We start from the raw sequence: 24,083 nt of genomic DNA on the forward strand, positions 1-24,083 counted from the left end.
TGGCATATATACTTTACATACGACGCTTGTATCACCACATCAAATGTCTAAAGCTGGCTATTACTAGTTTAGGGGGGGGGGGGGGTTCAGGGAGGTAGTGATCTGTATACCAACACCAGCATAGTCTTGTTGGCTAGTTAGGCAATATGTTTAGTATTCGCCGTTACTTAGGGAAAAAGGCAACCATAAAAAGAAAAAGAAAGCAGGCCGTAAGTTTATCGGGTTGCATATCACATCGAAATTCACGCAGCAGGATTCAGTTCGACAAACCGCCCAGTGCTAATATTAGGTCGCTTGCACTTACTTCTTTTTTGCTGATTCGCTGCCGCAAATCTTTGGTTTTTCTGAAGCCGCGGACAATCAAGCTTTATTGTTCTTCCATGCAATAAAAGTGTTTCTCTTAGGCGCAGATATCATGCATCTAAAAGCTTGCAAATAAGGCACGAGGCGAAAAAAAAAAAGCTGTCATGGACATTCGCAAGCACTGACGCACTGACCTCGTAAACAAAATCATGCTTAATAGTGTTGACTCCATTTTCGATTCATCGTTGAAGCGCGCTCTTTGAGCCGTACTCGTGCAAAAGTTCATACAGCAATGTACCTTCGTGAACATTACGCTTTCTTTGAGCGATGGCAAGGCTGATTGGATTTCATCTTGTTGATGCCGGGGTCCTAATCAGGCTGAATTTGTTTAGCTGGCAGAAAGGAAGGAAGGAAAAACTGGAGAAGGAAGGCAGGAAGGTTAACCAGTTTAGCCTAATCGGTTTGCTACCCTACACATGGGAGCGGAATGGGGGGGGGGGGATGGCAGAAAAATTAACGTTGGGCATAGTATTCTGAAATACCACGGCAAGGACAATGTATACTAGGTCATTCGTCGATATTTTTTTTTGCGGTTCTTAGGTTCAGCTTGCTTGTATCACAACAGCACTTCCGGCTATGTTTGTATAGTCTTCTCCAGACCAGCATGCACTTGGTCACCGACTTTCTTCCTTTGCTTTGCCACAGTATACCTTATTCGCTACTTTAGAGCGACCTGCAGCTCACAGATTGGCATGTTCTTCTTTCCGTTCACGCTATAAACAATGACAATAGGCAACGATAGTCACAGTGGCTGTTTCCACTGAACTTTCTTAAGACAAGCTTTTTTTACAGAGAACCTTGTCTGCTGATTCTCTACCACCCATATGAAGTTCCACTTTCACTTTCAAATTGTAACTGAAGCTCTTAGCTGAACGATGAGCGTAAATTTTCTTTGGGCGACGTTATGCTGGGAAAGAGGTTATAGGCAGTTCTAAAATGGGGGCGCCAAATGCAAGCGTGCTCTTAATGAATAGTGCCCTACCACTGCGCATGCGCTGAGCACCAATAGCTTCCCTACGCTCGTTTCCGCAAACGCCATTAAACTCAACTCTCTAATGTATTATGGGCACCCGTAATTCTTCCGGCAAGAAACGTGCCGGTACTTATCGAGGCGATGGCTCTGGTCCACCGTCAAATGTGACCCTACTTGTGTGTAACTCGTAATGTTCGTGGGAAACAAACAATGACACCGGCTGTCACTTACTCTGATCTCACGTAAAAAGTAGACATTGGATGAAATATCACGGCTTTTTTCGAGATGTGCCATCGATGTGACAGATCGGTCATCGATGTAGGCCTAAAATGGGAAGATATAGCCGGCCGTATCAGCAATCTAGATTACCGTAATAAAAAGCTCTTAGACGACAATTTATTTATCTAAGCGTCGTCTCATTGGTGACATTTTACTTTCAGGTAGAGTTGTAAACGTCTAACAAGCGTACGTATACGTTGATCAAACACCTTTTTTAAAACTTGCTTTTGCATCCTTAAGGGTGGCTGCGAACGCACGATGATCACAAATCCGGGTACCCTTATAACGTGACACGATCGCTCATTAGGGCCTAGTAAGCTTGGGGTCCCTATTGCAAAACGGCCTGTCGTTTTCTTTGAAGGCGCATAGAAAAGTTTCATCAATTAGGAGCATGAGAAGGTGTATCTCCTTTAGGCTTTTAGGTGCTTCAAGATACTATCCGTTTGGGTGTCCTGATCCTGATAATTTGTTTTCCTTATAATTGTTGCCGGAAATATATAGTACACGCCTTTACTGCTCACGGTCTTCTTACTCTTCGTTAATGCGTAGGCAAGCTTTACTCCCCTTCCCCCTCACACGCTTCGCTTCCATGTTCCTATTACTATTCAGGAAAAGAGAAACATAATAGTATTGAACACACCGAAACTATTACGCGCGCTATAACGTAAAACATCGTTAGTCCTACATAATTAGTGTTCCTTCGTTGGCTCTCCGTGTTTGGCCAAACATTTCTGAAGCAACGCCCACATCACCTGTCTGCCGCAGGACGTGATGAAAACCACGAGAACTGCTTATATCAAGATGGCTCTCCGAGATTGTCAAAAAATTTTTCGGGCCACGTCTAGCTCCCCTGTCTGTCACGCGACGTCACAAAAGCGCAGAAACTGGTCCCGTCAAAGCAACCTGTGCGCGCTAAAGATGCATATGTCGAGCAACATTGAACATTTTCATGGCACATTGAACACTTCTCCATGGCTGTCGACAATGGGTGTCGACTATCTACGGCACTGTGTGCCCGAAGCTGCAGGTAAGATTTTTCTTGCGCATAATATATATATATATATTGCATGGTAGTATGTAACGTTGTCGAGCGTATTTGGCATGGATAAAACCTCGTTCTGTGAATGCATCGCTGAACTTGCTGTGCACGGGTAATACAAGCCACTCTAACTATACATGTTGGCGCGATGCCGTACACAGAGAAACCGAATCCTGCGGGATAGCGGGAACAACACTTTGGCAGCTAGCACGCGTCTTAGAATGCAGTCGCGATGAGGAGCGTCATGAGTAGCGCTGCAGGTGTCGCACCTTAATGGTGGACGTGATGACACCGACGGAATATCGTCGTCGTTATTGTCCAGTGAAATCTAAAATAAACCTTTACTGACTGTTCAGCTAAGAACAGCGCATACACACACATATGCACGGCTTGCACGAACATTTAATAACGGAAATAATAAAGAATTTAAGTACGCGTTTCTAAATGTCCCATTGACAACGCCTAGTCCGCGCAAGAACGTGTTCTTACATTCGTTATTATTTTCGTTAATAAATGTTCGTGGAAGTACCCCAAGAACACTAGAGGTCCTATAATGGCGCGGGCACAACGCCCGTGCCAGTAGCGGAAAAGCAGAGCTCTGTCCAAGCTCTGCCCAAGCTCTGCCCCTAGGGGATTCATCGTATAGCGTTGACCCTGCGTCGAGTTTGCTTCGCCTTTGTTGCAGCTCAAAGCACTCCGTGTCTCTGGAGGTCATCCGTGAATCGTTACGCGCATGCGCCGATGACCGGAAACGCACGATAATGGCGGCACCGACGGCGTTTTGGCGCCTTGAGCGTTCGCATAATTGCTAACGCAATAAAACGCTTCTTCCGACAAATGGCGAAACAAACTTTCAGATTCACCAATAGGGCCTTACGTGTAAAGAGAAGCTCAACAGAGTGTTAATTGAATTTGTTAAACTAACCATTACTTCTTGACATCACGTCTCGCTACTATGGGATAGTAGTGAGGTAACCCCCGTATTGGCAAACGTCCGGGAGGGGCATCCTTGATGCGACCTTGGGGTGTTGTCGACGGGTTGTGGTATTGCGCAGCCGAGCTCGAGGTCATGGATTCAATACTTACCGCGGAGGCCGCATTTTGAAGGGGGGTGTAATTCAAAAAAGCGCTCTTCTACAATATGCATTGGGTGCTTGTAAAGGGCTACTCCGGCGATTGTTCGATGTCTACTGACTTTAATAACATTTTGAATATGCGTTCTCCTCTGCACTCTGATTATCTGTGCCAAACGATGTGGCTGCAAGCCATTTAGCTTTGTTGATGGCCAATTTTAAAGATTGGTTGCGCGTTCGCGACTCGTGCCCACGAATGTACGGCTTTTTACTGACCGCCTCGCCTTGACGTCAGAGACTAAACTGCCACTACGCCCAGAAGCGAGGAAGCTGGCTCCTTTTATGCGAGACGACGCACAACAATCATCGTTTTGACAGACGTGATGGCTGGTGCTTCTCTTCATCTTATAGCAACACAAAGCGCACAGTTTGACCACGTCGCCTGACTCACGCAGTGGTGGCTGAACAAAAGCAAATGGTCATCCTTGAGCGCCCATAATGTCGCTGAAATAGTCGCTGAAGTCACCGCTGCCTTGTTCGAAAGAGCAGGAAAAGCTCTCCGCGTCGACGTCACCAGCTTCGCTTCCTTTAGCGTTAGCGCTTCGTGTACTGCGTCATCAGCGCACTTTCTGCGTGTTTACATTACAGCAATGTAGGATCTGACGTCATCGACTCACCGTTGCGTTACACGACGCATCTACCCGCATCTAACTGCTTTCAAGCAGTGCGTTTTTAGTTAGTGTGCTGCCCCGTCAACAAAATCAACAGTGTGGGCCTTTTGAGTTCGAGTACCTGGTTTATTGGTTACTTAAAATTAGTGATGATCTCCTACGCAAACTGAACCACCCTACCAGTGACAAGACCTCAATGCCGTTTGAAAATGACAGTATCCTAATATGGGTAAAGAAACGCGGGAGTCGCCCTATAGTGAACTCTAGGTGCTCAATATTATTCTAAAGCCCACCACTACGGTGTGCTTCATAATAAGATCGTGGTTTTGAGCACTTCCTTTTTTACCCTCCCCCCCCCCCTTCCTTTAGTAGAAAGATTGGGTGTGCCCAGAAACGGGCATGACAAATAGTTGCAGTGCTGGAATTACAAAATTTAGAAACGTAGGATGCAGTCTAACATTGCAAGAATGTTATTACTGGTGATCGCAGGGATAACCTTTTGCCCTCCTGTGAACACGCTGAACTGATAATGATCACACTCGTTTAGTCATCGTATGATGATTTAAACGATCGTTGCCAATATAGAGGAACAAAGTGCGAACATGCTTTCGTCCGTATGAGACAACCGTCAGACGCGAGCATATAAAACTGCGATTAGTGAAAAAACATTTTATTTTGCCAGCGGTCTTATGATGTAGGAATTTTCTACGGCCGATTATATTTATTTCTTATCATCCGTCCCGCTGAGTGGCCAATATCAACAACTGAGACTGTGTGCAAACAAATGACGAACTTCAATATGAATGAGAAACGAAAGAACCACCAGATAAGACGAGCCCAGAGATTCGTAGCTCGAAGGGACGCCGAAAAAATAAACAATGTTTATTGGGGAAAATGGAAAGCTGTAGCACAAAGCTGGCATATCTGAAAGAAAAGGGTCTTTGTACTTAGCATTCCATTACGAATAAAAAGTAAGTGAGATTCGTCTAACATAAGTGTGGCCATTGCCCTCGAGCTGTTGCTTTGCTACGCTTCCAAGAGGTGCTTTCGTCTTTACGCCAGGCGACGTCGGTTGCATTAGCCTCGGCAGCGTAACCTCGTCACCTAGCAGAGTAGACGGCCTAACAAATCCTTCCTCCAACAGTTGCTGAGTCCTTTGGTCCCGTGAAGAATCAACGATAATAAACATCAAGTAAGGCAATAAAGCCAGAGTAGGCAAAGATAGCAGCAAGGAAAAAAAAAAGCACCTGGCATTCCAAGTTGCCATGGCACACCGGAGGTGTTATCGAAGGCGACTTGATGACACACTGACAGTTGTAGGGTCATTATCCGGATACTGCACTTCGAATGGCGCGACGCTGTTGCCACACACTTTTCTCGCGGACGTCGAGATGTAGCATAACGGAGGCGAGGCATGCTTGCCGTTGGCTATGTTGGAGCAATACCAGGGTCTCGTTTTCTTAGGATTAATGCTTTAGTAAGGCCAACAAGTGGTGCGACAGCCGCATTTCTCTGCATGCTATTTGTGCCGTTGTTTCGTTCATTTCTGGGGATATCCCAGACGCACTTAGTTTCTCCTTAGGGCAACCAGAAAATTTCAGCTCGTCTTATTCCCCAGGAGCCTATAGGTATTATTGAAAACAAGACGTGCATCGGATTGGCCTCTGGGGCACCAAGTGTGGTGAATACACTTTGTCGACTGAAGGCGATTCAAAATTAATGTAGCATATTAAGGCCTGTTTCGCGGTAAACACACTACTGTCTCGTTGCACGCCTTTTGATGCTTAATAAGTCTTAACGTCGAACCTACTTGACGCCCACAAAAACGGGCTGATCGTACCACAAACGTTTCCCGGCGAAATGAAATTAATGAGCCCAGAATTGTTAAATTACAAATGCGGTCCTCTGAAATCTCAATAAATATGGCCAAGTGTGTTAACATGATCAACCCTCCATTTCATGTCTCAATACTTTGCATACCAGCTCTTTCAAGATGGAATAATATTTTTCGCAATAATTATATACCACCTGCGTAAAATGCATATGACAGCAGGCTGGTTGTACTTATCGGCGTAAAAGTTTCGAATAACATAGCATTTGGAATGAAAGAAGCAAAACAATATATCACATGTGTTAAAAAAATACAACTTTCAGTAATTGTGCGCCGAATAAATATGAAACATTCATTTCATTCGGACGACCATGTTTACGTATATGAATTATTGAAAGCCAGCTGTTCTTTTTCACGCTGTATAACGGATAACTTTGTGGTGCTTAGTGTTTCTTTTTCCTTACAAACAAAGTTATAACTGAGCGCGAGTTTTTCTTTATTATTTATCTCCTCTTCGTATTTGTTTAATTTTCCTTGAGTGTCTTTTTGTCACTATTTGAGTATATGTAGAATCAAATGTTTATGACTCGGATTACTGTTAATTTAATTTTGTAAATGGCCCCGCTACTAGCTTTTGGCTGTGGTGCCATACAGCGTATATGCACACAATTAGATTAATTTTGTGAATTTTGTGACAACAAACTCGAAACTTTGCAGCGAAGCAAGCACATGAGGCAGTCATCATCCACATCATCATGCTATGCCTACTGCATGATGGAGGCGATCTCTCATTGCCTAGGTCTTGCACCAAAGAGCTCGATTCTATGCGTGTGAACTGCAATATTTCCCAACAGCACAAAACTCTGCTCATTTAAAGAATGCACTTCTCTTCGCTTGGCTCTCAGTCGATAACTCAAACAGTCGACTGCTTATATACATTGTTCATTACATGGCCTGCCCAACTGCACTTCTTTCTTTTACTCTCAATAATTACTAAACTGCTCCCGACTGCTCTCTAATTCACGCCTCGGCCTTACTGTTCATTATTATTATATACATTATTTTCTTGTTCGGTCACTTTCTGCGCGGTTCTTGGCTTTTTAACAAGTGTCCTTACTATTCGCATTGCATCTGCATCATATATTAGTACCGCTAGGATCCAATGGCGGCGCACTTTTCAAGGACCGTGAGACGTTAACATTATTGACTTTAGAACCTCGCAAGTGCCCCAACTTATTTTCGTTCGTGTGGAGGTTTCCTTCACCATCATGCAGGTAGCACCGCTGCACAGCTTGTACAGTTCAATTGCCAACCCCGAAGTCCGATTGCCTCCACAAAATACCGAACACTACGCTCATTTGAAGAATGCACTTCTCTTCGCTTGGCTCTCAGTCGATAACTCAAACAGTCGACTGCTTATATACATTGTTCATTACATGGCCTGCCCAACTGCACTTCTTTCTTTTACTCTCAATAATTACTAAACTGCTCCCGACTGCTCTCTAATTCACGCCTCGGCCTTCCTGTTCATTATTATTATATACATTATTTTCTTGTTCGGTCACTTTCTGCGCGGTTCTTGGCTTTTTAACAAGTGTCCTTACTATTCGCATTGCATCTGCATCATATATTAGTACCGCTAGGATCCAATGGCGGCGCACTTTTCAAGGACCGTGAGACGTTAACATTATTGACTTTAGAACCTCGCAAGTGCCCCAACTTATTTTCGTTCGTGTGGAGGTTTCCTTCACCATCATGCAGGTAGCACCGCTGCACAGCTTGTACAGTTCAATTGCCAACCCCGAACTCCGATTCCCTCCTCAAAATACCGAACACTACGTTAGTATTCCGCACTGTAACCCGCAAACCTTCCTGTAGATCCTTTATACTTTCTCTTGGGCTTTGCTGTTTGAAGTCTCCAATCATTAGTCACAAGGGATATGCGAAAACGATAAAACTGAAGCGCAAACATTATCAAATCTCGCGATGACCGCATGTGAGGCTGCTGTATCGACGCAAATATCACCCACGGCATTTTTTTCAGAAAATCTTTTTGAGTGCCTTTCCCGAATGCCCAGTGTCCGGGCGTGCGCAACTACTTCCGCTCGGCTCCTTACAGAGTCGAGTGAAGGAGTCAAGTGTCTCCATATTCACTGCATTTCCCATGGCGCAGCACTATCTCTTGGTAAGAGAAACCAACGCATCAATGAGTACATCCGGTCTTCGAGAGATGGGACACAGAGCAGGAAACTGCACTCGCACTCACCCACGAACAATAAAAAACAACAACATAAGAATGAAGCAAAGCAAGCGATACCAGGTGCCCTCGGTGGCAGTAAACAAGCTGAAAACGGGGAAGCCCCGAGTTTCAGCACAGCATATATAGTATGCACATAGCCGACGCTTCTCCTGTCGTGTCTGGCGGCAAAAGCCTGTGCCGAGGCGCCTGCACTCTCTCACCTTGATACATGGCTTCCTTATCGGCGGGGCCAGCTGCAGAGACACTGTCGTTGCCTGTTCTGCACTATGCTCCCAAGCTGGCGCCTGGGAGTGTGGCATTGACCCCATCACGTCTCGAGCTACTCTGACCGGGCCGGGATGAGATGTGCCGGAATAGACGGCAGTATTAAAAGAGCTAACGGGGGCTTGCGCCTCAAGAGGGGCCGAAATGATGAAGGGGAGAATAGGCACGACGACTAGCAGCGGGTGCAAACACGTTGAAATAATATTGAATACGGGGCTGAGACAAAAAAAAATATGGGCGCGTAGATGGCGTCGGGCATTAATATATGTTCACCCAGCAAGGTCAAGTGTGATGGAACTTCCAGCGCTCTTATGAACGACCAAACGCTAAACTTGCCGCGGTCACCAAGTGGATTTACATTTATTGGAAAGTTTTTTTTAGCAAATTTGTTTCTCACGTATGTCAGTATCGATGCCATTAATTGTGTAGAAGACATGTCTTGTACGTACGTCCTGGGTAAAAAACGTTCAGCCAAAGTGGTCGCATTCTGATGCGTAGCACCAGACTATGCCCAGCTCACCATATTGTACTGGAGCGGTTGGCATGCGAATGACTCGAATTAAAAAAAAAACACTCAGTAAACATTGCGACAGTGCATAAATGACACTGCTGCAGACTTCCTGTGCTAAGTCGTAGCACCACTACGTGTTATTTTACGTTTCAGTGCGGCATGCGAGGTTAGGAAAAGTTTAAGCAGTGAATCGCGATCGAGGCTTGCCTCGTCGCGCTAGAGCACAACTACTCAAGCTGAGGGCTGCCTGCGTGAATGTGCACGAACGTTTACAGAGACAAGGACGTGTGGCAAGTCCATTGTGTACATCTTGTGCCTGCTGCGAGACACTTCAGCACCTTATATTTGAGTGCCCCGCTTTCAGTGCGCAGCGCATGTCGCTAGTGAGAAACTATCATCTCGTTGGCCTGCGGTGTACGACACTCGACGAATGTTTTTACCCCAGTGGCTGTGCGTCTAAACGTAATCAGGCTCATCGCGCTCAACTTACTTTTCTAATGTGAACTAACTTAGGTTCGCGTTTGTAGCGTGAACATTCAACATTCTGTAGTAGCGTGACCTTCAGTGACCTGCCCTACTGTGTGTGATCTGTACTGTGTTCTACATCAGTCTTTAGATTTGCCCTGTTGTTGTTCCTTTCCTCTTTACTCCCTTCCTTCTTATCTTCCATTTCTGTGTTGCTGTCACCTCCCTTCTGAAGAGTAGGCAGGCGTTGTGCCCCTTCCGGTGGCAGTTGCCAGCCTGCTCCTCGCTTTCCCTTTCCTGTTAATTGTGTATATGTGTTCAAAACAAATAATAATAATAAGCAGTGAATTGTGCCACTGCTTTAACAATCGCTTTTTCATGGAAGAGGTAAACGTAGAGATATGCGAATGATTGAAGGGAAGAATGAACGTTTTCGTATGTCGACAAAGCGGGAGTGTTAGCAAGCTGCACGAACACTTGGGCGATGTGGCACCTCTTGTCATCTTCAAAGTACCAGCTTTTTGATGATTTGCTTGAATCAGCAGTGCTTAATCAATGTGGCCCTACAGGGATCGAGAGAGAGAGAGAGAAATAGAAGGCAGGGAGGTTAAGTGGACGCACGTCCGGTTTGCAACCCTGCACTGGGGGAAGGGGGTATGGGGATGAAGAGAGAGAGGGGAGAGAGGAGAGAGAGAAAGCACAGTTTTGCGCCCAACCCAACTTCAACTTCCAGCTCTTGGATCATCCTTGCTTCCTTGCGTCCTTTGGTGTCCCACAGTGATGCTAGCAAAGGCAGTACTCTACCTCAAGGAGACAAGGCACATCTGGTTCGAGACTAACCAAGACAGATTGGTTGGCATAGATTCATGTCAGCAAAAAATATAGGGCACCTTTTGGGCAAGCCCAGAGGTCAACCGCTCGTCGCAACGAAGCAACTTCATGGATGTGTTCAGACAGCTGTCAAATCGAACGTCGCTTACAATGATCGTATCCTTGACGTTGTATAGATATATACTGCTGCGTCGATTCAGATATGTCCAAGGCTGACTAAGTCGCGTTGTGACTTATATGTGTGATGATGCTTTCAAGCAGTGCGTTTTTAGTTAGGGTGTGCTGCACTGTCAACAAAATCAACATAGTATGGGCCTTTTGAAGACGCGAGGTGACGGCGGGCATTATCAACAAGAAAAAAATGTCGACCTAAATTTATCTAGTCATCTTTTTCTTAATTAGTCACTGTGGGGCACTTGTAATTGGGAAATTGAAGCCGAGGAATTGGGTGAAGTCTTGACTTCTTACGTGAAATCTTAAGGCTAGCACCATTTCCGACGTATGAGGCCTTCAAATGTGCCACGAAATACATAAACGTTCAACAATTTTTCCAGAAGTGCCCTTTTCATAGTTTGCGACAACCTTAACTAGAGTGCTGCATTTTTAGCCTGTTTTAACGACCATGCCTGACTTCACTGCACCTTCGCTTCAATTTCTCGGATGCAACATGTGGCATAAAGTGAGTAACTTAAAAGTTGCGCATTTTAGGTAAATATTGAAGTTGTCGTCGAATTTTTTCTTGCTGCTAGTCTGCCTAGCCACGTAGCCTACCTGCAAAAACTGCCTAGACTTAGATATGGAAGTTTCTTTTAAAGTAACGTATACCGGAGGAGAAGAAACACAGGGTATAAATGAAATAACTAGTAGACAATTCGAGTAGCAAATAATTCCTAGGGAAGGGACATGCATCCGAGGATTGTCAAGAGCCACGTGGTTAAAAAATGAAATTCGGGATTTCACGTGCCGATAGCACTATGTGATTATGACGCAGGCCGTAGTGGGGTACTCCGGTTCAGTTTAGACCACATCTAATGCACGGTGCAGGGGCGTCTTTGCGTTCCGCTCTCAGCTAAATGCGGCCGCCACGGCCGCGATTTGGTCCGTGTCCTCGGACTTAGCGGCACAACATGATCGTAACTACTATAGGCCACCACGGCGGGTAGAATTACGCGGTGTGACGAAATGAGGAAACTCGCAGTCAGCTATTGCTCGAAAGATGTAGTTGGAGATTGCTCGGAGAGACTTCATCCCGTGGCGGACAGAAATACTTCTCATGGTGATGATTAATTTTAGTCGCTTTTTAAGTTCTATATCTTTGAATATTCTATTTTATTCGTTATTATTATTTGTCATATTATTCGTTATTATTCGTTCCATATTATTTGAAACGCGTGGCAAAAAGAGCCATGCTGTGGGCATGTTGACCAGAACTATCCCGAGAGGTTACGATAACTGGAGTTTGTGGGCACGTGATGTATGCCTGACATAGCGACCGGTGCTGTATCACCTAGAGCGCACCATGATCCTCCTGCCGAAAGCTTCAGATGACGAGATGATATGGGGGAGAATGTGAGAAAGGAGCAGTGCGTTCCGAGAGAAGCGACCGCAACGGATGCGTGTCGAATGCCGCGAAGTGCAGAACTAAGGAGCAACGAATGCGAAAGTTGCGCGCTCAGCTATCGGAAACAGGGTTATTGTGGGGCTTGTGAGCATCCTACTTGACCCATCGGGCTGACTCACCTGTGGGCCGATCGCTTGTGATACTCTGTGACAACTACCTTCGATTTGTGCGATGCGAAAAGCATGCTCGCCAATGCACCCTGCGCCGGGAATATGCGACACATTTGGTGCGGGTTGCTGGAATGATCCCAATAAAGATTATATAAATAAGTGTATGTTGCGCGTTCGAAGAGCTACGACAACACATCGTCGTTATGGAGTCGGTAGGTAGGTAATAAAGCAAAACAAAGAGAGATGCCTTTTTTTTTATGTGCCCTGTGTCAGCACCTCTACGATTTCGTCTTTTCCGCTTTCATCTTCTATTCCCCGATGAAAGCCTTCGATGTTGGAATAAAGATTGGTGTTGTTTTTTTAATACCTCTTTCCTCCACCCCGGTGTAGCCAGCCGGTTTTCATATATTGCTTAACGTTCTTGTATTTCCCTCTCTTTGTGGTCTCCAATTATGGTGCTTCACCTGTGACCCGCGAGGTGTTTTGTTTTTTTATGCCGTGCAGGATTTTAATATATAGCCTGTTGACGGTAGCATAATTGCTGCCTTTGAACTGCATTACTCGAAGTGGTGGGCTTTACTCGCACGAGAAATCTGAATGCATGTTCGACTATCAAAAAAAAAATATTCGCTAATAATCTTCATAATCAGTTGTTTTATGGCGCATATGGTATAGTTTAGGAATTGAAGCAGATGAGTTTGTGAGGCAAATCCACTTCGAAAGTCTTCGAAGGATCTTACTGGTTTCTACTTAAGCGACGTGAAACTTTTTGTAAAAAAAGCTATTTCGTGCATCGTACTTTTTCTTTTTTAACAAACCACCGTTTAATGCATTCAAGCGCAATAAAAGTTAGAACGCCCACGTATTTCATCACACACTTTGGGAATAAATAACTCAAAACAGCTGTCATTCTGAATACTCACACCAAGTGGATACGCTTTGAGAACTTACCAGCTACAATAAGTAAATTGAAATATGTGCCATAAAGTAATTAAGTAAAAATATATTTATTCAACTTTCACTAATAAGTGGACTATGCACTTCGATTCCTCGTGCAAGTATACTGCCCGCCTCCTTGAGTATGGTGCACCTTAGTGACTAGAATTATGCAATCTGCCACATGTAATTTACTTAAATTCTTACGGTCAGAAAAAAAAGGACAGGAATAACGTACAGCCGGTATTGAGGTTTTTCTATCCTGAAAAAAAAGAAACCCATTTCTGCTGAACTTAGATGGCTCAAGAGAGAGAAGACTGTTTTATGCACGTCACACGTAGAGAGAGAGAAAGAGAATAATGTAGAGAAAGGCAGGGAGGTTAACCAGAGGTAGTTCCGGTTGGCTACCCTGCGCAGGGGGAAGGGTTAAGAGGGATAAAAAGAGAAACAGAGTAGAAGGGGGAGATAGAAAGAAAGGGAGACAAGCACGAACAAAGCGCGTACACTACAGAGCGGTAGGGGGCGGCATTCTTAGAGTCTGTCGTGAAGCCCCGTGGACCGCAAGAACCTTACTAGCGCGAGTAAGGCCTTCAACGCGGATGTTCTTTCGGAGCATTGGCCTAAAGGTTTTAGTTCTGAAAGTGGACGATTGTCCAACTGGTCCAGCACTCTGCACATCACTTGTCTCTCAGCACTGTATCGCGGGCAGACACAGATAATGTGTGCGAGCGTCTCGTCGATGTTACATGTGTCGCACGTGGGGCTGTTGGCCATTCCTATGAGGAAAGCATAGGCGTTTGTAAAGGCAACGCCTAGCCACAGACGGTAGAGCATAGTCTGGTCACGTCGGGGTAATCCAGGCGGGAGGTGCATCCGTATGTCCGGAGACAACGAACGCAACCGACACATTGTGAAAACATTCGAGTCCCACAGGGGCAAAGTACACTCACGGGTCATCAATCGCAGCTGAGCCGCATCGTCTGTTCGCGAAAGCGGAATGAAGACTCGTTGACCACTTTCATGTGCAGAACGGGCGGCTTCGTCGGCGTGGTCATTCCCGCTGATGTTACAATGTCCTGGAAGCCACTGAAAGATTATGTTGTGTCCCTTGTCATAGCTTTGGTGATATATGTGTCGAATTTCTGAGGCCAGTTGTTCATTGGGTCCGTGGCGCATTGGGCTTCGTATGCACTGAAGGGCTGCCTTGGAGTCACTAAAGACTGTCCATTGTTGCGGTGGCTTCTGCTTAATGAAATCAAGTGCAGCACGGAGCGCCGCGAGTTCTGCACCCGTCGATGTGGTCACACATGAAGTTCTTAATTTGATTTCCTCAGATTGTGCTGGGAATATGACTGCAGCAGCAGAGCTGTTGAGTTTTACTGAACCGTCCGTGTATACATGTTGGCGGAATCTGTGCACGTTGTGAATGTGCTCCAAAGTTACTTGTTTCAAAGCTTGCAATGGCGCTCCAGCTTTCTTTCTGATTCCTGGAATTGTCAGTTCAACTTGCGGCCGGTGCAGGCACCACAATGGATCTGACAATCGTGCAGCGGGCGTAAATCCTGATGGCAAGTACGATTGATGTCTTTGAATAGTTTTAGCAAAGGTTGAAAGTGGCCACTTTGCTGGCAAGCAAGCAAGATGGTGTGAGGGAATCCGAGTCAGGTGTCGGATGTGCGCTCTCAGGACATCTGTATCAATGTATACTGTCAAAGGAGCGTCTCTGGCTATGGCCACTGTCGCAATCGATGACGTAGTTTTGGGAAGACCGAGACAAGTCCTGAGTGCTTGGGCTTGCACGCTCTGTAGTTTGCGAATATTCGTGGTGCAAGTATTTCCTATTACAGGTAAGCTGTACCGCAGGAAGCCCAAAAACAGTGCTTTATATAGTTGCAACATTGATGGTACTGTTGCGCCCCAGGACTTGCCGCCGAGAAACGCAAGAAGGTCCACAATGGCGGCCAAACGCTTTGCCATGTACGAGATGTGAGGGCTCCAAGACAAGTCTCTATCAATGATGACGCCAAGAAATCGGTGCGTTCGTCTATATTGTATAATTATACAATATATTATACACGTATATCTTATTGATTTATCTGAACCCAGGGTAATACTCCTTTCGTACTACTCAGTCACGTTTATAACGAAGACGGCTGCTAGCTGCATCCGGACCTAGCTTTGCAAAGGAATCAATATCAACGTCATTAACGTAACCTTGCAAATGTATCCGATAATTGGCTACGCCCGACCATTACCTCCCAAAGCAGTGGAGTCCTGTGCCTCTTCTAATATGAATCAGCAAGACTAACAGCGATAACACGCGCACAACGCTAATATTCACCGTTCTGCTATTCGACAGGTTCTGCTATGCTGTTCGACAGGTGTAGTTTTTATACAAGGTGTGTTGAACCCAATATATAGACATACAGGTGGAGAAATCCACTCGATGGGAGCTTTCTGCACTCCAGACGCACTAGAACATATCATTCAGGAGCACCTTCGCCGCCGAACAATTTTTGACGGGCTGGAAGGCAGCCCCGAAATTAATTAAATGATTAATGCGCAGTGTATCTCATAGACCACTTGCATAGGAGATGAGACGCTTACACGAACAAGGAAGTGACATACTTTATCAACTGCGGCCGGCAAACTGTAGTGTCAGTGAAAATTAACGTGCCGACGGTTCCACTCATTCTACCCACAATTATTGCGGATGTCATTCGGTTCCACTTTCGAGAACAGACACACTAGCTGGACGTCGTTGCGTAACACAAGACTGCGCAGTGGCCTCATGGCATATCACTAATTCTTATATACTACGTGCCCTAATTTGTGTTATTTTCTTGTTGGAATGTTCAAGCAGCACACCCGTGACACGCTCGGCTTTGATAAGTCAATGACGAGATAGAAAATACACACCTTATGGAAAAAAAAAGAGGAAGAAGGATTGATATGTTTGCGTCAACTTCAGTTTTCTTTCACTGTTAGCGAAAAACTTCATTTTGCTTTCTTACACATCAAGTAAATTCAAGACCTCAGCAGCAAGTAGAAAATACTGAAGCATCAGGAACGCACAGAGAATTGATGACATATCTTCGAATTTACTCCTTCACGCACGTTATACTGAACTAGAGCAACCGGTCTTTCGAGAAGAAATTGGTTCCCGCGTGGACGCGAAAAATCACGTCGAGCGCTTTGATTATCAGCCTGCAACAATGGAGGTCAACAGAGAACCCGGCACATTATCAGGCGGCATTGAGATCTGTACTGCACATAGCAGGCAGATGCGCCGCACATGGATCAATAGATACAAGGGGCACAAAGGAGCTGATTCCTGGCTTTCGCTAGTGCCGCGCAGAGGACGAATGTGGACAGACATTCCCCAAACGCCCTATTCCGCATGCGGCGAGACACAGACGGCTTTGTTTGTGTACAATCGGCGATTCACTTGATAGCCATGGATCTGCTGGTAGCTAATTGGTCTTAACGCCTAATTTCCCGTTCGGAAACGCACTAACAGAAATGACGCAGGTTCCTTTTTTTTCCTTGCACCGGCTTTTGCTTTTCGCTAAGCCACCATCGTGGCCCTGTCTTAGGCACGTAAGCCCTGACGGTGACATGTAGGGCAGCTCCTAGTTTGTTGTTGTCCTTGACACCGAACAGCAATTCAGGGAAAGTCTTTCTGCTGTGCCCTAAGTCGTGTCAAATAGTGCGTGCGTTCTTCTCGTTGAAGGCATTGATGTATTTTATGATAGGTCAAAACGATATCTGTAAATGTGTCAAATGTCGAAGAATTCCATACTTGCAAACTTTTACTATCTGCTCCCCCTAAGTGCGGTTACAGAAGCGTTGATATCGAATATGCGGTTGCTTGAATATGTGTTAGAGCCCAGCGATTACGGGATCACTTCACTCATGCCATCACCTTGGAGGAATTCGTCAATGCCAATCCCACGCATGTTCAGTTTGACAGTGAGTCGTCGGAGCCTGGGATGCTTGATCGAAAATATTCAAAAAAAAAACGATAGCTTTATGGGGACAGTAAGTTCGCTGCGTTGGTTTAGTTCATGTTGCGGACAGAGCATGCCATTCAAAATTCCATACACGCTTAATTTTTTTTTAAAAAATCCGCAAGACATTATAAATATAACAAGTTTCTTCCTCACTAAAGTTATATATAAGCTGAGGTAGGTCATTACCTCCGGTGGTAATTCCGTCGTCTACAAGAGTTTTTCCTTGTCGGCATATTTATTATAACACGTGTATTTTATCTTTGTCCTATTAACACATAAGGACTCCTATTCGAATGCTGCATGGGCTAAGGCCTACCGGAAAAGCTGGACCCAGGCCGGGACCGGTAACGTAGCCTTCACAGCTGCCTGGGTCTGAGGCAGCGGGCTTGGGTTGTGTTAGGCTAGCTCATTGGTACTCTCCTAATCTGGTTTCATATAAGTTGAGTATAAATACATGTGCCAGTTATGTTATACGGAACAAGGTCGGACCCTGGCCAAAACGTAGAAAATGAGCACCGTTTTTTTTTCGTACGTGCCCCCATCCTCATCCTACAATTATCTGTTCAACAACCGGATCCTAGCGTCCACAATATGGAAAGGTCTGCGTGGAGTCTCCTGACTTAGATTCACTGGCCAAAAAATGTTTTCAGATGGCCCTATCAAAGCTCCCAGTTGTCATGTGACACGGTATGGACACGCCCAGTTTGCATCCGTGCGTGCGCACATTACCGGACGTGCTAGTCTTATTCAATTATATGCTGTAAGAGCTCCATGGTACTGCCTTAACTGTGATGCAAGGTGCATAAATATAGTTCCAGTTTACTATGCGCAGGGCACAATATACTCCCTTAGCCAAATAATGCAGACGCCGATAACATTATTTAATCAATGTAGCCGGATTCCAGACCTTTGTTAGGTAATGAACTTGAAAAAGGGCGTTAACCGAGGGCGCCAATTTTTAATCTTGTTAATTATTAATTATAGTTCATAGTATTAACTTAATACACAAACATCATGCCTCTCGGTTCACCGCCTTTCTTCTCGTTTATTACATTACATTACATTACATTACATTGATGCATTCAGGCAGCTTGTGTTGGTTTATTGACCAGTTGCCTTGACCCAAAAAGATCACGTACTTGTGATGCCTGCGGCAGAAAGGATGTCCCACATCCACCGCCAAGGTTTGTGAGTAGTGGGGCTGGCTAACAGTACAGGGCTAGTTTTAGAAGCAACACATGAATACCCCGGAAAGAGGATGGTGAAACTGCGCCGTGGTGCTAAATTTGTAGAGCATCGCTCGTGTAATGCGAAGGCGTGGGATGGTTCCTAACCAGCGGCAAGTTGTTTTTTTCATCCACTTTCAATTCCATTAATTTATCAATTCATTAAGTCAATTATTAAGTACAAGCAATTTCCCCTGGGTTGTCCTAGGTGTCTATTTGGTGGCTTCTTATGATATGATTATTATAAATCGGACCCCTTGATTAACCTCCCTTCTTCTCATTCCTTTTACATATATATATATATATATATATATATATATATATATATATATATATATATATATATATATATATATATATATATATGTATGCATTACGGTCTGTTTTCATGCCTGCCCTTCCCGACCATTCTTAGAGGACGTGGTGCAGCGGTCTCCTTGCATGCTTTTTATCACTCATCCAGTTATTAGAGCGCAGGATTACGTAGCACTGCAAACGTTTCAGTCAACTACTACAGATAACACATGCAACCAAATCAAATGGGCTTTTAATGTGCACATATTGATCTCCAACTGAGTTCGTTTCCCCCTCGGCGAAACAGTTTAGGCACAGGACGTCTATGGAGACATTAGCCAAACTTTGCTTGATTTGGCGATACATATACAAAATAATAGGAAAGCTCAAAACGAGCCGTAATTACATTTGTCACAAGGGCTCCGGGGCAACGGCCGAGCAAACGACGAGATTTTTTTGCTTTCTTGCCAATGAAGCGACAACTGAAATCTTGCTGTAAGGTTTCTTGCTTCTCTAACAATCTGCTCAAGTTCCCAAATAAAAGAAAACTTGGAACTCAAATATTCATATATTGCATTTTAACAGAAGGAGCGAAGCAGACGACGAGTGCGCTTTTTGTTATGTACCTAGGATAAGTCCGTTAAGATATGTTGGTTCGATTGGTAAATTGAATTACCTGTGTATATACTTCCCAAAGGATAATTAAATTGTCTGCCTTGCCACCAGACGAAGTAAAGCATGAGAAGGCTCCAGCAAAGAACATAATTCAACCATCTTCAGTTGGCTTTCACTCACCTGAGTGCGTTTCAGTTGCCTCTGTGTACGGACAGACCTCCTAACGCCAGTCGCCTCGACACCAACTGAAATGAGTCACCGTATGCAGCTATATTAGGCAGGTGCTCCCTTTATTTAAATCAATAAATGACTGTAATAAAAAGCACTTTTATTTTCGTAAGTAGCAATAGAAGTTGAAAAAGAAAGAGAGAGAGAGAGAATGAAGAGGAAAGGCAGGGAGATTAACCAGATATGAGTCTCCGGTTTGCTACCCTACACTGGGGATGGAGGATAGGGGTTAGAAAGATGACAGAGAGGAAAACGCAAAAAAAAAAAGAAAACGAACGCGCACACATGGAGACACACACACAAAATACGTTCTAGTTAAAGTCGTTCACACAGGCCGGTAGATCGCAAGAAGCGCAAAAGCGCTTGCACGGCCTTCTTCTGTGACGGTAGGTCCTTTCGATGTTGCAGAATTCTTTTTTCGGATAGCGGTTGGTCGTCCAGTTGGCCAAGTTCCTGGCTGAGGCATGCCCTCTGTGGACTGCACTGCGGGCAGGTGCACAAAATATGGCCAATTGATTCTTCATGGCCGCAGTGGTCACAGGTTGGGGTGTCGGTCATCCCTATGCGGAAGGCATAGGCTTTAGTAAAGGCAACGCCCAACCAAAGTCGATATAAAAGCGTGGCGTCTCTACGGCGAAGCTGTGATGGCGCTCGAAGACTTAATGTTGGATCAAGTGAGTACAGTCGCGGATTTCTTAAATGTGGCTCATTCCATTGCGACACGGTGCACTGCCGAGCAAGTAGGCGGAGCTTCCGTGCCGCGTCAGTTCTAGAAAGAGGAATTGGGACGTGGCGCTCCTCAGTATGGGCTGAGCGGGCAGCGTGATCCGCCCGTTCATTGCCGACAATCCCGCAGTGACTTGGAAGCCACTGAAAGGTTATTTCGTGGCCTGCATCACTTATATGGTGTAATGTCTCTGTAATATGGAATATTTGCTGTTCGTGCGGTCCGCGTCGTAAAGGTGACAGTAGAGACTGCAGTGCCGCCTTCGAGCCGCAGAATATTGTCCATTTATGTGGTGGTTCATCACCAATGTGATGAAGAGCAGTAAAGAGCGCTGCGAGCTCTGCTGCCGTCGATGTTGTCGCGTGGGTCGTCTTAAATTTGATTGTTGTAGCTTTCGCTGGTATGATGATTGCCGCCGCGGAGCTGCTTGAAAGGACAGATCCATCAGTGTAAATATGCGTAGAGTCACGGTAGTTCTCGTACAAATATAGTAGCGTGAGCTGTCTAAGGGCTGGTGATGACAGATCAGCTTTTTTCGAGATACCAGGTATTGCGAGGTTGATTTTTGGCTGAGCGGGGCACCATGGAGGGATCGAAGGTCTCGCAGCCGGAGTGAAACAAGCTGGCAATGATTCATCATATGCAGTTATCGTTTGGCTGAAAGATGTGTGTGGCCTGTCCGCTGCTAGAGAGGCTAAATGGTGACGAGGAGTCCTGGCTAGATGCCTTATATGGGTCCTGAGTACTTCAATTTCAATGTGGGTCTTGACAAGGTGGTCTCTAGCGATTGCTATCGTAGCCACTGTTGAAGCACTCTGAGGCAGGCCTAGACAGATCCGGAGCACTTGATTCTGAAGACTTTGTATTGTGCGTAGATTCGTTTTGCCTGTGTTGTTTATTGCTGGCAAGCTGTATCGCAGAAATCCCAGAAAAAGCACCCTGTACAGTTGTAACATGGCACTAGGCGACATTCCTCAGGTCTTGCCAGCGAAAAATTTGAACAGGTGGCATATGCCTGTCAACCGTTTTTTCACGTAAGATATGTGTGGGCTCCATGACAAGTCCCTGTCGATTATGACTCCTAGAAACTTGTACGATCGGACCCGTCGTATTGCTTGTCCATTTATCGTTACACTGTAGTTTGCCATGGGTTTGCGCGTAAATGGCACTAGTGCGCATTTCTCGGAGGAAATTTCCAGGCCTCGATTACGGAGGTAGATAGCAGTTTGTGTCGCGGCTTTCTGAATTCTCGCTCGCAGCTGTAGGCGTGTTACTGCAGATGTCCATATGCAGATGTCATCCGCGTACATTGATAGCCTGACGGTGGTTGGCACGTGCTCAAGGAGAGCAATCAGTGTTAGATTAAATAACACGGGGCTAAGTACACCGCCCTGGGGGACGCCGCGGTAGCTATAATGTAGAGAAGTATGGCCTTCCTCGGTGCTTACAAAGAAGGATCGCATTGATAGGTAGCTCCGTGTCCATTGAAACATCCGACCACCCACTCCTACCTCTGCGAGAGCAGAGAGGATGGCTTCATGCGTAACGTTGTCATACGCCCCTTTAACGTCGAGGAATAAGGATGCGCAGAGACGCTTACGGTATTTCTCATGTTGAATGTAGGTCACCAGGTCGACGACGTTATCGATCGATGATCGACCGCGTCGGAAGCCCGCCATGGCATCTGGGTAGGTGTTGTGGTACTCCAAGTACCACTCCAGGCGTCCTAGGATCATTCTCTCCATTACGTTGCCCACACAGCTCGCCAAAGCGATCGGGCGATATGAAGAGAGCTCCAACAGCGACTTGCCAGGCTTCAGCAGTGGAACAAGGCGACTTGTCTTCCAGGTTGTTGGTAGCGTGCCATTACTCCAAGATTCATTGTCCACCTCAAGAAGAACCCCTCTCGCTCGCTCCCCCAGGTGACACAGAGCTCGGTAGGAAATTCCGTCAGGTCCTGGCGCTGATGTGCGGCTACACAAAGCTAACGCTGCCTTAAGTTCGTGGATCGAGAATGGTAGATCCAACCGGTGATCACGTGGTGGCGGACAGCTGCTCGAAGGCGATGGAATGTTGGCAGCTGTGAGTTGGCCGGATAATCTGGCGCAGAAATCCTCTGCCACGTCAATCTCCGATCTCTTTTGAGAGAGGGCAAGTGCCTTGAATGGGAATCGCTGTACGGGAAGTGTCCGCAGTCCGCGCACCGTTCTCCATAGTTGCGATAAAGGCTTGCGTGGATCTAGCGACTCACAGAAGGCAGCCCAACGTTGCGATTCGAGCTTGTCTAACCGGCGCTGTATCTTCTTTTGCGTGCGCCTGGCGGTCCGTAGATCGTCCATTGTTTTCGTACGTCGGTATCTTCGTTCAGCACGTCGTCGGATTGCTCGAAGCCGTTCTAGTTCCACATCAAAATAATTAAGTTTCGAGGAGCATGTTAGAGTACGCATAGTGTCTTGCACCACGCTCTTGATTGTCTCTTCCAAGTCGAAAGATGGATTGGCGTCGCAGTGTTCTTCCATAATAGACTGAAATTTAGGCCAGTCCACTCCTTGGATCGTATCCCGTACTTTGGAAGCGGTCAGTCCTCTGATCTTGATGTACGTGGGGATATGGTCGCTTCCGTGCGTCTCTATGTCCGCAAACCACCCTGCACGTCTGACTAGGCTTCGTGAGACGAAAACCAAGTCAAGACAGCTGCTGTACGTGGAGCCACGTAAGAACGTAGGACTTCCATCATTCAGCAGCCAAAGTTCATAACTGGAGGCGAAAGATACCAGAGCTCTGCCTCTTGGGTTGATGATTGGACTTCCCCAGAGTGTATGATGGGCGTTGAAATCTCCAGTGATGACCCAGGGATTGGAAGTTGAGGAAAGGATGTCTCGTAGTCTTTTGTAATCAAATCGACTTGACGGAGATAGGTAGGCGCCTACAAAAGTGAAGGCCAGATTCTTTTTCCTTACGTTTAGGCATATATATTGATTATTGTCATTAGGGCCCAAACAATGAAACGTTCCTTTCCTTCGAGCGCTTCCTAACCTTACGTGAGGCCTCCTTACAGCGAAGGACCGATGGAGGAAGCAAGCGTACTCTGAAAGCTCCCTTCACCCGTCCTCACGTAAGGAGCGGTTGCCGCCATGCCTGGGTTCGAGATTATCTCTTAATAGCTTTAGGCGAACACCAGAAGACCCCTATTCAATAAAAAAGGTTGTATCGTCGCACAATCTCTAAGTTGATGAGCTAATATAGAGAAGCGTGGACGCTATTTTTTAGTTTTGTTTACTAAATCTAAAGAAGCAGTGCATTACAGTGCGAAACTTGATGTGCTCCAGCAACGCTGGCACGCCGGCGTCGTGCAACGCCTATAGCAACGCTTCCATGCCGCACGCGTGACTGAAACGAACGTGCCTGGCAAAACGTACCGTGCTCGCGCTTCTCCGAAGGTGGGCGACAGCACGCACGCGCAAGCAAACGTCACGTGGTTAAGCAGTGAGGCGAAGTGCTCGTTCAGGGCCAGGAGCGGCGTAAGGACGCATGAAGGTAGCTTGGCCCAAACAATAAAACGTTCCTTTTAGGGGTGTGCGAATATTGAAATTTTCGATTACGAATCGAATACGAATAAGACGAAGAACTCTCTTCGAATATCGAATCGAATATCAAATACATGTGTAGTATTAAAAAATTGCAAGAGATGTAACAATAGCTTTATTACCCTTTTAAAAATAACATTGCATTTTACAAGGTTGCTTCAAATTA

At 45.7% G+C, this 24,083-nt stretch overlaps 1 protein-coding gene across 2 annotated transcripts in view; it reads right to left on the bottom strand.

Moving 5' to 3' along the window:
* The window catches only part of LOC135918710 (uncharacterized), a 485,047-nt gene that overhangs the window by 164,788 nt on the left and 296,176 nt on the right, over positions 1–24,083 (bottom strand). For both annotated transcript variants that reach the window (XM_070534004.1, XM_070534005.1), the window contains exon 4: positions 19,556–19,620. In XM_070534004.1, coding sequence (XP_070390105.1) covers positions 19,556–19,620 — 65 coding nt within the window. The remainder of the gene's footprint in view (positions 1–19,555; positions 19,621–24,083) is intronic.

Source organism: Dermacentor albipictus, chromosome 2 (genome assembly GCF_038994185.2).
Source record: "Dermacentor albipictus isolate Rhodes 1998 colony chromosome 2, USDA_Dalb.pri_finalv2, whole genome shotgun sequence".
In the NCBI taxonomy this organism is placed as follows: domain Eukaryota; kingdom Metazoa; phylum Arthropoda; class Arachnida; order Ixodida; family Ixodidae; genus Dermacentor; species Dermacentor albipictus.